This window comes from Artemia sp. Qi Xiang Cuo, chromosome 5 (assembly GCF_049724085.1).
Source record: "Artemia sp. Qi Xiang Cuo chromosome 5, ASM4972408v1, whole genome shotgun sequence".
NCBI classification, from domain to species: domain Eukaryota; kingdom Metazoa; phylum Arthropoda; class Branchiopoda; order Anostraca; family Artemiidae; genus Artemia; species Artemia sp. Qi Xiang Cuo.
The window spans coordinates 25,760,918-25,776,735 of NC_142798.1; the positions used below are offsets into that span (position 1 = coordinate 25,760,918).

Here is a 15,818-nt window from a genome sequence, read left to right on the forward strand (position 1 = left end):
TTCTTGCGTCACCAGATGGGGGAAAGAATCTATTGATTGAGGGATTGGATGAAAAATCCTTTCGGTGGCTCATGTCGGACACAGAATAAAATTATGAAGGGTAAACAAATTTACGCGCTTTAGTGGCAATAACCATTAAAAATACTAGAAGAGTCGAAATCCCAAATTTTTTTTCTACAGTACACTTCCCTATTCAATTTGTCAGTAATGAAAATAGAAGATTTTCTGAGGCTGATAAACGAAAAGTTGGTTGTACTTGGCTTGGTTGCTCAAAATCAAAATTCTACTGTGTATTTTTTTTTCTTTTTTTTACAATTTAACACTTAAAACAGAAGAATACGGACGAGTGGCTGTTCTGGCCTTTCTTGCGCACGGGGCGAAATCTTAATTAGCGCCCCCCTCCTGTCTCCCACATAATTTTCACACCACATTTTAACAAAATTTCTATTTATTAGCAAAATTATTTTCAATTTATTATTAAATGTTTCAATTATTATTAATTATTTTTATTCAATTTTCCCAATTATTATTATCCAACTATCATTATTTAATTATTTTTAACTTATTTTTATTTTATTAATTAATTAATAATGTATTGCTTATCTTCATTTATTAACTGCGCCCTTTATTCCATTTTAATAAAAATGAAATATAAAAAATTACAAATGATTATAACCGTTAGATTATGTATTTGAAATTTTGCACCTCGAGAAATTTCCCCCTCTGCCATATCCCCCCTCCCAAAACCACTTCCGACGTGGATTGAAACAAATTTCAACTTAAACAAAACATAATTTATGACAGAAGTGAAAAAAATGTATTTGAAAAACAACTTTGACTAGGTTTCACCAATGATTTTAGGTTGGCTAGAACTCTGATGACCTTTTTTATTTGCTAGACATATCTGTGCGAAAATCCATAAGAAGTAAGCAATTTTTTCGTTTTGCATATTCTTCTTCTACTATTATTAAAGTTGTCGAAAACTTTTTAATGACAAAGCCCATTGTCATTCCGTCATATATAGTTGTATTCTTGACCGAATCTTCTTAATGCTCTTTTAGTAGTGTCAAGTGGACAATTTGACATTTGCAATGTCAATACGTATTTTTAAAGCACATGAAATTATTGTTGTTTAATTCATTTATGTACTTCCCCCAAAATTGAGGAGTATAAAAGATAAAATCTTATTAGCCCTTCCATTGCATGCTTAGTCCAAACATATTCCTCCAAACTCCCTCGCCCTTCCTATGGTCTGATGGGTAGCTTGAAATTTTGTGCCAAAATCTGTACCTTTTTAGCTTACCCGCTCCCCAAAGAATAGATCCACCGATCCCCCTAACCTTTGCTGCGTAACCAAGCAATCTTCTAAAACCGTTAGTATTTCTATAAGCTATTTATAAGAACTGTTTACCATGCATGAACTGTATATATATTTAGAAATAAATGCGGTACTCAGCTGGAACCTGGCTTCTGAAACAGGGAGTTAATATAATTTTGTTTTTATATATCTAAACCCCTGAGCTATATAATTTTTCGCTCGTTAGTATTTTGACCAAATTTGAACCAAAATGTTGTTTTTGATAATAATTATTAAAAAAAAAAAATAAAAAATAAAAAAAAAAAAAATATTAAATACATTTTAATAAAAAAAAAAGGCAGATATTGGCGCTTTGCTCCGGCACAATCTCTTTTGTTAATTAAAAAGGGTACTAGAATTTCAAACTTTAGTTTGAAAGATCTTCTCCCAGCCTTCTACACTAAAATATCTTACGGAGAAAACAGATCTTTAAACGCCCATCCCTGACCATTTTTTCGAAAGAAAAATGGAATTCTGTATTTTCGTAGATAACTTGAAAACCTCCGCTTTATCATCCATAGATAAGTTGAACCCGATGATCTAATTTTCATTTAGATCGCACTCCTTTTGGGGGGGGGGTGTTTCTTTCCCCACCTCCTTTCCCCCAGAATTATGAAGTTTCTTATGCTTATAACTTCTGACGGGCAAATTCAAAGTTAATTAATTTTACATACTGGAAATCCTTATTAAAAGCGGACACTTTGATATAGACATAGTTACAAACACTTCATACTTTAGGGTTTTGATTTCTATTGGCAAGCGCCGCTCTTTACTTATCGTTTATTACAATGAAGGAGTTTATTTGGTTCAGCAGTAATGCTGAACCAAATACCTTATCGTTATTACAATTATTACAAACCTTATCGTTTATTACAATGAAGGAGTTTATTTGGTTCAGCAGTAATGCTGAACCTTCATTATCCAAAAATGGGTAGAGGTCAAGACTGTATTCAGGGGAAGGGTTAGGGGGTTTACCCCCCCCCTCCCTCACGAAGAAAAAGTTTGACACATTTTTCATGGATTTTTTACCCCCCCCCCACCAAACAAAATCCTGGATACGGCCCTGATAGAGGCAATATATTTTCAAGTAAACGTTGTGAGAATTAGTATTTCATAATCTTGTAAAATATTGATATATCATATAGGTAACCATTCTTGTGGCAAATTTAGCACCGAAAAGCTAGAAATTAATGCAACGAGCACAAATTACTGCTTCGCAGATTACACAAGATATATCTATAAAACTAGATTAAATAAATTGACTCGGGATATTTTTCAATATTTACAGAATCCTGAAAACTAGCGCTTTTAAAACGGAGATATTATATGAGGTTCTGTCAGTATTCAAAGTTATTTTGTTTCTGAAAATTTAGCTTCGAAGCTAGGACATTTTACTTAGACAAATGTAGGAGATCCAAAAAACAAAGCTTCAAAATAAAAAAAAAAGTCACTAAAGAAATTTTGTTTTTGAAAAACCAATGATAGCTGCAGTTCTTAGAAGATCTATATTAGTCTATCCGTGTTGGAAAAATGCCTTCCTTACCTTGTGGGATATATAAAAAATGATGCCATGCACTTGAAAACTTCAGGAATAATTTATAAGTGAACAAAACAATTTCATCAAACAATGTCATATTGCGTACTTATCACAGTATTATTCGATTAAAGTACAAGAGCCATGAAACAAAAATTTAAGCGAACAGCCCCCCCCCCCGTTTGCAGAAAGAAAATTTATTGTTCTGCAGGAATACGACATATAATTTTTCTGAAAAGCTTACTTTCCTGGCTAGGACTTTTGTTTTGACACCTTGTAGAACATGAAGAAAAAAAAACATTTTTTTTTTCAAGAAAACTACAGGGAATTTTACAAAATTCACTGGAACTTTTCTGCCTCGTTTCACGATTCCCATATTCATAAAAAAATTTCGCGTGCGCATCTCTTACCAATCCGAGCTACATGCTGCTGACCACGTGAAAAAATAAAACGCGGCAAAAATAATAACCGCAACAAAATACACAACAGCCGATCAATCATAACACAAACTAAAGTTTACCCTGTCTGGTGGGGATTCTTTTGGTTATCCTTTTGACTGACCATATTTCAAATAGTAAGTTCTACAAAAATATGGTTCTATCCTGTTTTCTAGGGATATAATGAGAGAAAGGTTGAGATGGCTAGGACACGTGCTGCGTATGAACGATGACAAATTGTCAACGATCGGCCTTTTGAGGTAGAGAGAAAAGCTTGGGATATATTGGAATGGATGAGGAGCGTTCGCATCTGTGTTGGCCTGCGGTAGCTTAGTTCTGCAGTAAGTTTTTAGTAGTAGTAGCAGCATAAAATTGATGAGGGAGCAGGCGGTGCCAAAATCTCCTGCTTTTCGTTATATTAAAAGAAAGAAATTACAATGAGTAACGAGGTCAGATTTAAAATGGAACAGAAATTTCCACACATAACATAACGGAGCAGTTAAGTTACCTAGTTTAAGGGAAGGGGCTGGCTTTTGGCTATACCAAGGAGTTTCCAGCTCAATGCGGGAAAATGATTCAAACCTGTCTACTTAATTCTACCATGGATTTAATTAATAAGAGATTGGATAGCTCCTACATCTTATGCTAAATATTTGGTCTCTAATAATTATTGATTCCCTTAAATTGTGGCCATCTCTAGATTCTCAAGCTTACAATGTATGCCCAGCAGATTTTCGCAGGGCTCTACTTCACCGCCTTCAACTAATTTGATGGGTTTAAGACTCTCAGTATCTTTAATAAGTTTCAAACCAGTACTCCTATCTGTCCTTACCAAGTGAAACAATAAAAAGAAGCAACTTAAAAGCGCAATATTCAATGTAACAGAAAGCTGGCCAGAGTGAAATTGAATTTCAAGACAGTGCCACGACATCTCGTAGCTTATACATTCCTACATCGGTTCCGATATTTTTCTCCAATTCCCAGAAAGAGTCACAAACCAGACACCAGTTTTCCAAAAACATGCACCCGCAGAATTTTCCTAAGGAAGGACAAGTCGATACAAGTTTTTTCAGAGGGAAGGGCAAAGGCTAAAAATAGTTTACAAAAAAGTGCCATATCTTTGTGAAATATTAAAGAACTTTTGCACCTTTTGTGTATGTTTGGTCTTTAATGAAGGGGGGGGGGGTCCAAATATCCAGCCCCACTTGTGTGCGCCTATATTTCAAACACTTTACAAATACTTATCACCTTCTTGGATTAAATATCACGTCCGTGGGAGTCAAATTTCCAGTATAATTTGCCCATATTTCTAAAGCTAAAGTCTATCCCTAAGCGATGCCTCTTTGACCTTTCCCTTACAGTCGAATACAAAATACTGAGAGGTTGAGACAAATAATTAGTCTGCATGATTCCTCTTCTGATTAATAACAACAGTTGCTTACATCCGTATTTGCCCTACCTATCATTATACATGATCGCAGTAAACTTGGGTAAAACGATTAACCACTAATCGTATTATCAATCCAGTTTCCATCACCTGGCGACGCCTGTCAAAACCCCCTACGTATGACAACCAGCAATATAGACTTCAGACTAGCCGACAACCTGGGATGGTATGCAGACACAATAGAAGGGGTAAACAGTCAAAGCAACACGAGAAAGCAACAAGGGAGGGATTTGCCAGTCAAAGGTTTTAAATCAACTTCACAGATAGTTTGATCTTGTGATAGCTCAGTCTTCCAACATCACGAGCACCCCCAAACATTTTTTGAAGAGGGAGGGGGAGGGGGGTTAAGGTTGCACAAGATAGGGGGAGATGATTTTTTAACAATTTTGGTTTGCCATAATCGTCCTATTCCTCAAATATCACAGAATTATGCACTTTTGTACATTTTTTTTTTGTCTTCGTGGACGGGGAAAAAGTTCAGGCTTCCCTACTTACAGGCGTCAAGCAAAAAAGCCATCCCCTTAAAAAAAAACATGGTTTGAGCAACTGCATTTTGAAATTGCTAAGCTACGTGGGAAGATGATGGAAGACAATTGGGTTCAGAGAAGCAATATACTGAAAAAGACGATTTCTAGAGATTTCACTAACATTAGTCGTCGATAGAGCCCGGCCGATAACCCTGGATATATATATATAGTGAATCAAAACGTAAGTCACAACCTGGTTTTTACAGGAAATATGGCTTGAATTTGGACTACCGAGTCCCTGATACCTCATTTAATGTTAATATATACTTTGGCAATTTTTTACATCTACGCTGCCTTCTTAGGCCTAAAAGACATACCTCAAAAAAACTATAGGCAAAATAAAAGTCCACTTAAAATTCGTATCTGCAGGATCCCAGAAACGTCCGCACGTTTATATTCGGCGTCGACCTTATTTCCTCGTTTCCCCTAAAGGTCGTAACTATGTTTTTGCTTTAATTTCACAGCACTATTGAATTTGTCAGCAGGGTTTCCAACTGGACAGACTTTATGTCAGAAGAGCTCATTCCCATGTGCCGGGACACAATGACATAAACGGGCAAAAAAGCGACACATTTTAGTAATTTGGGAAATAAAAAGACAAAAAAGGGACACATTTTGTAACTTTATGATATAAAACGAAACTTTTTTTAGCATCGAGGTTTTGCCAGAGATGTCGTGAGTAAAGGATTTTGTCCAAAGTAAGGAATTTACATGTTAACATGAGTTTTGTGCTTTCACATTTCGTCACTTTGTATGTATGTTTTAAATGGATTTTGTTCGTTTTCATTATATTTGACGTTAACTAGCCACTTTGAAAGAGGTTTAAAAAGCGTCTTTTGGTTAATAGTTTTTGAGATTTCAAGATGGACACATTTTAGCTAAAAATTACACATTTTTAGATGCTCAGCCAAGACCTATCCCGGGGGGTTTGCCCCCCCCCCCCCCCGAAATGTTTGTCCGACTCTTAAAAACGTAACAAAAATAAATTAAAAATATTTTGAGGCGTTATTTAAAGTCTTTTTGTAAACCCCCTCCACCGAAAAGTCCTTCTGCAGACCCCCTCTCCCCCAAAAAAATTCTAGATACGGCCCTGTGCTCAGGGGACACATTCATGGAGCAAAAAGTTGGCAACCCTGTATGTCGGTTACGCCCTTTAGGTGAGACAACGACGACTAATTTTGAGTACATCGGAAGTAGTTTGAAATAATTCGAAACAGGGACATGCCTTTTATACTTAGAAACAAAATCGGTTAACTAGTCGTTCTTATCTCTAAGATTACAGAACCTAAAAAGACATAGCCTTCCCTATTCAGGTCTGAGAGCTGCTGGACAAGGCAGGCTTGAGACAAGTAGGAGCTTCAGGTCCAACCCCCCTCACATCAGAACCTTCAAATCTTTACAATGGATTTTGCGCGTAACCAACATCTGGTGTCTTATTCGAAGTTGTAACCTCCTCCAAGTAAATTCTCACGTGCGTGCCTGAGTATGGCCCCAGATTGTTCCCTATATTGTGTTTTAAATTGACACAGCAATGACCTAGAGTCTGGGCCGTATCCAGGTGTTACCAGGTTTGACCCCGCCCCCCCCCCCCCCCATATTATTATCCGAGTCGTAAAAACGTAACAAAACGGCAAATGAACAAATTTTTTAGATCGCCTAGAGTAATAAGCAACTCATAATCCCGTTCGAAGTAAATTATGTAAATAAAAGTGAAATAAATACTAAAATTTGAAATAAAAACTACAATAAAACACCTAGTTTAACCCATTTTTTTCATTGAATGGCTTTTCAAACAGAATCAAATAAGGAAATTTTTTCTTCAGAAAAATTTTCAAATAATGTCTCTGAAAAACTAAACATTACGTAGATACAATAACTTTGGTACCATGAACAAAGCTTAAAAGTCAGTTCCTAATACTCAAAGAATAGGTCTCGCGGTAATTTTTCATCCAGCATTATCACTTGAGCTTTTAAAATATCACGTTAGCGAAACAGAAAACGTTATTTTTTCACCCAACATTAAAACCCCGTACCAAAACTGTTGCAGATAGTTTTAACCAGAGTTACCAAAGATTTTTTTTTTTCTAGTGCCCCGAACCCGGTAAAAAAAAATGTATATCCGTTGAACATGAGCGACAAGAAAAGAATAACCCTTGTCAATAGAAATGAAAACTCTGGAAATGGAAGTTTGAAAACCAAATATAGACAAAAAAAACTTGTTTTTTATGCTCACTCCAAAACTGTAAATCCAGGAAATTTGCAGTTAACCATGAGCTATTAGCATAAAATATCTGCGTAATTTTAGAGAAAGGGGTGAACACCCCCACATTTGAGAAAATTATAGAATCTTAATGCATAAAAACTACTCTATAGTAATCTTCTTTGGGGAAGGGGGGATATGAGCTTATGCATGCGAAAAGATAGAAAGATGAAAGCATCAATTAATAAAGCAGATAAAAAACCATTAATATGAAGTACAGTGAGTAGCCGCCCCGTTGCATTTAATTGAGCCCAAGAAAAAATTCCCGTTAACCTATAGAGAATTACGGATTGATTATCCCGAGATTTAAACGCTCGAGCGACTTGACGGGAAACCAGTAGGAATTGCTGAGGGGGGGGGGGGCTTAGAAATGCATTTAAGGCCCAAATTTTAAAACTTTCCGTGATAGATCCTTTAAAGGTAGCCTACTTATGTGTTATATAATACACACTCGAGAAGTGAAGTTTCGTGAATGCTAATGAAATAAAACAAAATATGATGATAATACAATACTTCAGTAACAAAATTATGAAAACTAAAACGGAGAATTATGGAGGGGGTCACCCAGAGCGCATTATATTAAATACATAATCTAAACTAACCTAACCAAAATACCAACTAAATATTCAATTAAAATATAGCTATAATGTAGTTTCCCACCGAGCCAAAGCTAATTGTCTGGTATAAACACCGTGAAAACCGGATATTGTCTCATGTACGCGATACTAGTTTTCTAGTGTGTATTATAAAACACATAATTCTCTCTTTAAATATACATAAGTATGAACGATTTAACTTCTGATATATAGGAAGTGAAAGCCACCTTACATATATGAAGGTTCTATTGCCCCCATTAACCGCTTTCTGGTTTTACTCCCTCCATACTTTTTACCTGTTTTTTCAAATTTTCAAGAGAGCTTCTTGAGGTCAATGTTGAAGGAAGGATGGATTCACCCCTAGCTTCCTCTTACCTGGAGAAGTATATTTGGTAATTGGTCTAGAATCCAATAAACACCGGAGAAAGGCCGCATCGAAATCTCAAAGATGCTTTATGGAAAACAGGTTTTCGCTGCCTTGTAATGTATTGCTCACTCCGTGACAAAGATTTAAACTTTAGCTTTTTGGGGTTGAAGCGGCAAAAAACGGTAGCCTACCTAGGTTAGGTTGCGTATTTAATATATGCTATGTTTTTCCCCCACCCCCCTAATGTGCAAATATATCCTAAACTTGTTCATAAACTATTATATTTTCATCCTATTTTGTTTTATTTCATTAGCATTAACGAAACTTCACTTATTGCGTGTTTACTGGATTCTAGACAAGTACCGTATATTTAAACTGAGCGTTCGACAGCAAAAAATTTTTTCCGCATCTTTTTTTTTAAAGAATGTACAAAGCAGGGTTTGAGTCAGTAGGAGCCACCCTCATAAAAAGTATCACTTTGATAGAAAAAAAAGCCCGGTGGTAACCCTGGTTTTCAGCTTCTGGACAAACATAAAAAACAGTGGAGAATTAACTAGATAAAAGTTTTCCACTGTGCCAAATCTCCGTCATTCGTAACCAACTAGACACATTAACCCTTCCTAGAGTGCAAAGTAAGCACCCATTCGCGTTTGGTATCAAAGCAGAGAACCCGGTGATTTAGAGCATCCGATGCATACCATTGCTATACGCGCGCTTAAAAGTCGTGTATACCGATTTGTAAGAACCCCTGAAGGCCGCATTGATACAGGGAGGAGCTTCGTGACAACCAAAAGCAGTATTACCCTAATTGGAATTACTATATCTTCCTACATTTAGATAGTAAATTAAGAATTAGGAGCTGCTCAAAGCGCATTTCTTGTTTGGTGATGAGAGAGGCAGGTAATGAAGTCAGAACAGACAGGAGGACTCGGAATTTCCATGAAGGAATGCATGAGCCCGTGAGAAGTTCACCGAGACACAAATGTATGCAAAAGAAGGGCAATAAAACCGGCCGAGTTGCTTTTTCATCGCAGACAGATAAAGATTTAATAGGAACGAAAACACACGTCAGTGATTTACTGGAGTTAGGGAACGGCTTAATGTGAACCTTCAAGAACAGCTTGATCAATGTATAAACTAAAAAACCCTGGAATGCTAATCATATTGCACGCAAACTACTTATCACTTGTGCTAATCCAGCAATTTAAGACAAATTACTAAAACTTTCAATTTTAGGAAGATGTAATGATTAAACAATGAAGAAAGTACATACGAAGTTTAGTATGCTAAGTTAATATTGGATCACTAGAACAAAATTTGTGGCCACATATGAGCTGCCACTACACTTCAAAACCCCCTTAATGCCAAGTACAATCAAACCACAGTATATCCGAAGGGGCTAGATGTTTACAGCTCCCGTTACACCTTTGTTCCAGCGACATGAATCGAAAAACTAAAATGCCGACCTGGAATCTGAGAATTTTGGCAAGATTCAGCTCTGAATCTATCTCCCACATCCAAAGTCTTCGGAGAACCGAGTTTCACTCTCCGGGCTCCTGCTCCCTACTTGGAGTCGTAAAACTTTGGGTACTTCGAACTGCCATATTCAAACAGCCAACAGGTAAATACTTAGATTGATTGCAGAGAATACTACAATTTTGAAAAGTGTTAAAATGTTAAAATCTTTTTCAGTTATTAAAACCTTCAGTGACTTTTCTTCTTAAAAGTGTTATAAGTAGCTGGAAATCACAAGTGGAACCTTTTCCGAGTATATCTTTAATAACCACTGCTTATTTGAGTCTAAATTTCATAAACGCTTGTCCAAATATGCCAAAGGTTTTCTGAAGAAAATACGGAAATGTAAGAAAAAACACACAAACACAAGTAGATTTCTGAGCCCCAAGCTTACTCCCTAAGTGCAGCCGTCATACTGCCCATGTTGAGGATCAATAGTTTAAATGTTCTCAACTGATGGTTGTTTAGGTAGTTTAGTCATTGAACTGAATTAAAACATGAGATTGTGAGGCCATTTTCAAGGAAGACTTACCATAAACAAAGGCGAAGTGGCTCTTCAGGTCACTACATTTAAGGCACTAGACTTACACTAGCCCTGGAAGCGCCTTCTTCATCAACACTAGATGTAGATCAAGAGCTAAAGTTGAACCAAAATTAATAGAAAGATAGATAAACAATATTATCTTGGATTTTACGTACCTGATTCACAACAACAAGCACACCTATGGATCGGTGGAGAGCAGGAGACAGAGACTCCTTGAAAAACTGAGTTCTCCCTGGTTCTCCCAAAGAAAATGTGAAGAAAAAAAATGTAAAAAGAACACACTTTCTCAAGCATTAAGACAATTTGGAAATCCTTCGAACTTTCTAGAATGCATTTTTATGACGTCTTTCATGGTGCAAGGCTGCTATAAAATTAGGGTCCGATATGCAATTATTTAACTTCTACCTTAACATAAGTTATACTACCAAAATCGTACTAAAGCACGTACAAGTAAACTACTCTAACTTAGAACTTCGTTAAACCAAATAAAACTCATACCTGTCCAAACTGGCCCATATCTGGTCGTTCTTGCAATGCTACTACGCTCGCTGTTGCAGTGGCTGTCGCAGTAGCTGCTGCAGCTACCATAGCAGCTGTGTTCAAAGAAGAAGGACCGTACTGTGCGTCTTGTTGATGTCCACCGTTTCCAACAAAACTGCTATAACAACATGCATTGGTTAACTATCAGGATTTACAATATAATTACTGGTCTTAATGAGATTACAGTTGCTACTAGAAATACCTGTTTTATTCCACTTATTCCCTACATATTTTTTTTTCTAGATAAGTTCAAGAGTTGGGCAGCAATCGGCAGTATTCTTAGAACAAGAGGGTATATACAAACGGTCGCCACCAAAACTACCTCTTGGGAGGGGGGGGGGGGTAAAGCCTACAAAAACTTCAGAGAAACAAAATTAAAAAAAAATTGGCTCCATCAGAAAAGCATGTTATTTCAAGTGCTCTGAACTTCTCATATTTTGGTCTTTTAGGAGATGACGGTAGGTTCATGTCTTGCTCCGCTCCTTTGTCTGCTGTGGTATATTGCTCACAAGGAAGTGGGGCAAAAATACGTGCTGGAAAGTTTTCAGTTATTATTGACCAGTGGTACTAGCAGTAGCATACAGGAAGTAGCATGGTAGTAATAGACCAGTAATACAGGAAGTTAAACTGACCGGCTGCAGTAGAACCAGTAGTAGCTTGAAAACAAGATAATACATTGAAATTGTTTTAGAAATAATATAAACAGGTGTTAGATTCTATACGTCATAAGTTTCTTACAGAAAGTAAAACATGGTGCGTCAATAAACTTAAACGTCTGATGGCCCAAGAAAAACGCCTCCCTAGCATAGTCCAAAGTAGTGTAATTTACTTAATTAACTCAAGTTTGTGTTAATTAAACTTGTTCCTTACGCAAATTTACCGGATCAACCTATTTTGCCCCCCCCCCCCTAATTTTTTCGGATCAACCTATTCCCCCCCCCCCCTAAAAAAATCCTAGATCCGCCCCTGACATACGAAGGCATTTTTTGGAAGGGGGGTCAAAAACAAAATTTTTAACTTAAATTAGAATTGCCATGAAATACGAGAAAACTTAGAAATTCGGAAACCCGGGCTTGGAGATCCCCCCCTCCCCTGTGTGCATACCTGACTGCATGTGCGTTAAGAGACAAATGGTATAGCGCACGCCAGTATAGCCACTGAGACCGGGAGGCTATATAAATATTCTTTCAATAGTTCTCAGAATTTTCATCGATAACATTTTTGCCGTGTTGGGGCCAAAATTACCGATTTACAGACCAAATGCTAGAAGTTGGCACTTTTCTTGTGGCCTGACCTGTTTTGTTACCTAAAAAGGATCTCAGATATTCAAATTTTCAGGCCATATTTCAAAAATTTACAAGCAATGGTTCGATACAATGACCCCTGAAAAGAACAAAACAAACAAACAAACAAAAAACCGCATCCGCGACCATCCTTAAAAAAAATTACAAAATTTCGCATTTTTTCAAATAGGGACTTGAAGCCTCTCCAATAGTGTTCTTTGATATGCTGAACTTGATGGCGTAGTTTGGTTACTTCCCTATTTGGGAGTGTTTTCTCACTTCTTCATATTAGGCAGATCTTATCAGCCTCCAAACTTTTTGTGGGCAGCTTTTAAAGTTAGTAAATGTTATATAGTTAGATCGCCAGAAATATCTGTGCGCCGGAAATACTATTAAAGCTCCTTGTTTTTATAGAGTTTCGGTGATTATTAGCAATGGTCGCTTCTTTCAATTCGTTGCCACAAACTGATTGGCCTTAAGTTTTAACTTAAATTTTGAATTTCTGCACATCTAGGGTTTTAACGTCACTCAAAATTTTTCTTGTGAAATTGCTTCAGTTTATCAAATTAATATGATGGGAGCTGCACACAAAAAAAGTGTGAAGCATGACAGCCATACTTGAAGCATAAGATCTTCTGTTGTCTTTCTAGTCCTGAATTCCTTGGAAGCAATCATTTTCTTGTAATTCATGCTTAATGCACACTATTATTTGCACTTGCTTCATTCAAAGCTCCGTTTTAAATTCAATCTGCATTTCTTTTCCTTATACAAGCTTATTTTGAATTTCGTTTCCTTTTATCAGCATCATATGCTTTTCTACATTGAACTAGACGGCTTTATTTTTTAACCTTATATTTATTGAAGCTTTAATTGTCCCCATAATCAAGAGACTAGTGAAATGACACAGCCAGATGAATAAGAGTGGGTGGGGGGCAGAAACATCCACCCGTGTTGTGTGCCATAGAACAATGAAGAAATGTCCTTCCCAATTACACATTAGGAACACAAGTACTGAATTCAACAGTTAGAATTCGTCTCCCAAACAAGAGTCCAATAGTTCTATTTATACTTGATTTATATTTTTTTTTTTCTTATAGTCCTAGTGATGAGTTCAATATTAATAGGCATAGATAAGTGAGCTTGATATTTTTTGATTATTTGCTAGTCACTAATTATATTTTGTCTCTGATAATTAGGGCTTCCTAAATTCTATTTATCAAGAGGGTAGCAGGCTTAAGTGAAGTGGCTATAGGGAGCGGGCAAACCACTCATCTCAAATACAGAATATACAATACATTTATGTCTTTTATTCGTTTTTTTTTAAGACTGTAATACTTAAATTTCCTGACGGTACGGTGTTTTTGGGATTTGTCAAGAAAAGAATGAAATGTCACGTAGATTTGGTGACCACTGTAATAAAACTGTCGGTTTACCACCGATTTGTCTTCTATCAAGTGTCTTATGTCGTAAGATGTAAAATCACATATAATTTGACCCTTTTTGTCTGATTGCTTAAAAGTTAAGTTGTCAATACTGCGCGAAAGTTTTGTTTTGTCAGTGTCCTTTCGTTTTTCCTTCTCTTTTTTTTCATATTCCTCTTAGTGCGTCTTTGTTATGTACAAAGGGTAACAATAAACTATTATTATTATAATTATTTATCTTTTATTAAACTTTAATAAAATACTTGGGCCCTTTCTGAAATAGAACCCTGACTCCACTCACCAAATTGGTTATTAAATGAAAGCATTACTTACTTAGGTAATCCCTGACGATAGTTCCCCTGAACAGGTGGACCAATATATGTCTTGTTGTTCCCCTGATAGCCTTGATTTCCAGAGGCTGAAACAAGCGGCGAAGACTGGTTTCCTCCCGTTAATCCCCAAACCGTTGTAACTACTGAAAGCTGTTGACCACCGCTTCCGGACCAATCACTAAATAAAATAAATTCAGTAAGAGCCTCTCTTGAATACAAATTTTTGGTCTTCTTTAATTGCCCTTTTGTGTTTTAATATGAAAGAATAGACATACCCGAAATGATGCAATAAAAAAGAAGTGTATGTAGTGCTAACTTATTGAAGATTGGCAAGGTTAACACAGCAGTAGATAAGTAACCGGGAAATCATGAACAGGCCTAAGAAATCTTGTTTTTAAATGAACTCAATAGCCTGAAATCCAGTCTTGAGATATGTGAAATAGGTGTATTGCAAGAGAAAATAAACGACCATTTTTTTAGGGACAAATCAGGGATGAAAAAACGTAGGCCTATACTGAACTATTATTGAGTAGAATACAAGTTGTCTATTTTTAAAATATAAATGTCTCTTTTTCTTACTTGCTCAGAAATCTGAGTGGTCGTTTTTAAAAAAAAAACAGCCAGTCAAAGGAGGCAAGGATGACCTTTGTCTAGACTCGAATCAAATTTGAATCCATGGAACCTAGGGTACCATGTCCTATACGATGTTACTTCGTAATTTTAATCGAATTCAGGTCGAGACGTTCGAAAGAGACGGAGGCGTGGACATAAGGCCCGACACAGACTAAAAAGCACAGAATGCATGATTGAATGCTGCCCCTGATGCAGGAAGCGTCGGAGACAAACATTTTCACAAACATCTGCAGTCATTAGGGAAGGGTACAATCCACCCCCTCTCGCCCCCCCCCCCAGTTTCACAGTGTTCCTGTTTTTGTGTTTGAAATTTACGAAAAAAAAATTTCGCCAGTAGCCGTGACAAACAGCATGCAAACCCTTTCTCAAGAGTCAATTCCCCAGAGTCATTACACTTTTATGTTTCAGATAAACAAGGGAGCGAAGAACGTAAAGGGCATACATTAAACAAGGATGTGAAGGACTGTCGCGTCAACAACCAAAAAAAAATTCCCAATTTCGGTAATTAATTTTTATCTTTACCTATACAACTACCTATGTCGATAATTCCCAGCCAATCCCCAATTTTCATCTCTGTAAACATTTGTGCAGAAGCACCATTTCTGGAAAATGTGGGGGGAGGGGGCAACGATTTTTTTTTTCAATTTCTCTTTAATGAAGAAACAAAAAATGTGTTTTTCGAATCTTGAGAGGGGGATTCTGTCATATTTTCTTTTCAATGAAAATACCACAAATATATTTTTTCGAAATCTTGGAAGGAGGTAAATCTAGGGAATTGGGAACAGGCACCCCCCCCCCCTCCAGGCCCTCCATCCAAATTCGCCTCTCTGATCGCGTGACGTTGCCAAATAGGTACTTGAGCCCAGGCGAGTAATTCTCCCCATAAAATCGGTAGGTTTCACAAGTCTAGGGGACTGAGTCGAAACATTCAAGAATCTTTTTATGTTTAGTAAGGGTTTTTGGAATTTTTGGAGGATGGGGGATAAACATTTTTCTGGGCCTCACAATAAAGTGAACCTGCGTTT

The 15,818-nt window shown here is 36.8% G+C and overlaps 1 protein-coding gene across 4 annotated transcripts in view; it reads right to left on the reverse strand.

The window, feature by feature from the left end:
• tna (Zinc finger MIZ domain-containing protein tonalli) overlaps positions 1-15,818 on the reverse strand; it is a 172,212-nt gene that overhangs the window by 127,755 nt on the left and 28,639 nt on the right. For 3 of the 4 annotated variants that reach the window (XM_089088786.1, XM_089088787.1, XM_089088788.1), the window contains exons 3-4: positions 14,162-14,338; positions 11,083-11,242 (exon numbers count right to left, since the gene is read on the reverse strand). In XM_089088786.1, the coding sequence (XP_088944912.1) occupies positions 11,083-11,242; positions 14,162-14,338 (337 nt within the window). The remainder of the gene's footprint in view (positions 1-11,082; positions 11,243-14,161; positions 14,339-15,818) is intronic. The other variant, XM_089088789.1, reaches the window with a different exon arrangement.